General features: G+C 30.9%; 1 protein-coding gene across 1 annotated transcript; it reads right to left on the reverse strand.

The window, feature by feature from the left end:
* Positions 1 to 287: 287 nt before the first annotated feature.
* Positions 288 to 761, reverse strand: LOC106763193 (F-box/kelch-repeat protein At3g23880-like). Its single transcript, XM_014647403.1, has one exon. The coding sequence runs from the start codon at positions 759 to 761 to the stop codon at positions 288 to 290; it is 474 nt and encodes a 157-aa protein (XP_014502889.1).
* Between the last annotated feature and the right edge of the window lie 1185 nt (positions 762 to 1946).

The raw sequence follows: 1946 nt of genomic DNA on the forward strand, positions 1-1946 counted from the left end.
ATTATATATTACCATAAAACAAGAGGTTACCAAAACCCTAAACCCAAGAAACACACAATAATACATGAATGTTCTGCAAGTCTTCTAAGTCTTCTTATTCATTCGAGGAGAAGAGACAGACATAGCCACGACTTCAAAAATGCAGGAAGAACGAAAACTTATTATTGATGGAAAAGCTCGATTGAGTGAAAATCAAATCAAAATAGAAGATTATAAAGGGAAGAATCGAAGAATGTTAAAAAAAAATCAAAGTTTTGTGTACAAAAAGTTAAAAAAAAAAAATTAACTTACGACGCCGCCATGAGCAAAAGTAAACCGACGACGCCGAGCATGCACCATAGAAGACTAGGGCGATCTTCTTCTGCCACACGGTTGCTGGGGCGGTAATATGCTGTTTCCTCCATTAGAGCTTCTTTCATGGCAGCAGTATGTGCCACACGGAAACATTCGCGGCCGCGTTCTGCTTCCTTCCTGGAGACACCATAACGTCTTTCGTTCCGAGAATTCGTAATAGCATTAAGCATATGATTTTTTCCCCTGGCTGCGTAAGTTTTGACTGTCTTCCTCAACTCCATTTGTAAGATAATGGATCTTTTACGGTGTAATTTCACAAAGTAAGGATCGATGATAAGAGAATTCCATGACTTGGAAACGCATTTAAATCGCATAACACTCTTCAAAGGAAGCCATGACAGAATTTCTATTATGAGGTCATCAGGGAAAAATATTTCTGTCGTGAGCTCATCAGAAGAAATCGTCATGCCTATCTTCTTTCCAAAACCCTTAGCATGATCTCACTAGAGTTTCGAATCTTTTAAATAAAATTTATACGACATTGACAACTTTCATAAAAAATAAAATAATCTTATCAAAATTAACTTTTATATTTTAAAAAAAAATTTAATACCATTTTTGTTTTCAATTTTGTTTACTTTGTTTAATGTGAGATTATTTTTTTTAAATATTCAATATGATTTCAATTTTCATGATCTATATGCAATAATACCATTTGAATTATTAATTAGTGTAACATAATGATCTCTTTCACTTTTTCACTTTTTTTACTTCACTAGCTATATAATTTCGTTGTCTTTCCAACACACTCAGAAATCCTAAGTAACACCCCTGTATATAGATAATTATGAAATGATATCTTTTTGAATGGGATAAAAGAATTCTTAATATATATATATATATATATATATATATATATATATATTATATATTATTTACTATTCTTAATCTGTTTTGTTTCAATCATTGCACTGTTCTCCTTATTTCACTGTTCTAGCAACCATTGCATTGCTCAATCTGTTTTGTTTGCTTTCAACTTTAAAGGATTTGGTCCTTGCCAAAAGTGCTTTTGCTGGAGAGAAAATGGTACTGCAAGTTCTTTTGTGTGGAGTTTTGGTTGTGATCAATTCTCCCATATACCAAGCCATTTTTCTGAGGAAAGATAAAGGTAGAATTCCAACCTCTCTTTCTGTTAAGTCTACTGCATTGGCTTTCACTGCATGTGTCTTCTTCAAACTGTTCAATTGAGTGAATTATGCAGTCTTTGCAGTTCATTATTTTCTAACTATGTTTACCTTTGCATTCAAACAAATGTACTTTGTTACATTTGCATTATGGCTTGAGAATGTAATCATGATGTTATTTCAGTAAACATATACTTCAAATTCAAGTATAAGGTTTCTTATCTCTCCTCGTTATTGTAGGTGTAGTTTTGTCAAAAATAATATAAGACTGTTTTATATACAAAAAAAAAAAAAAAAACTTAACAAATATTTTGTAGACAGAATCAAAATAAACATAAAATTTAGAAACTGATATGTTAAGATGTTTGATATGTTAAGTAAAAGTACATTTATGGAATATTATAGTAGTAAAGTCAAAGAACTTTTTAATTATAGTAAGGAAATTATAAAATTAGGTAAAATAAGGTT

Source organism: Vigna radiata, chromosome 6 (genome assembly GCF_000741045.1).
Source record: "Vigna radiata var. radiata cultivar VC1973A chromosome 6, Vradiata_ver6, whole genome shotgun sequence".
Taxonomy (NCBI): Eukaryota; Viridiplantae; Streptophyta; class Magnoliopsida; order Fabales; family Fabaceae; genus Vigna; species Vigna radiata.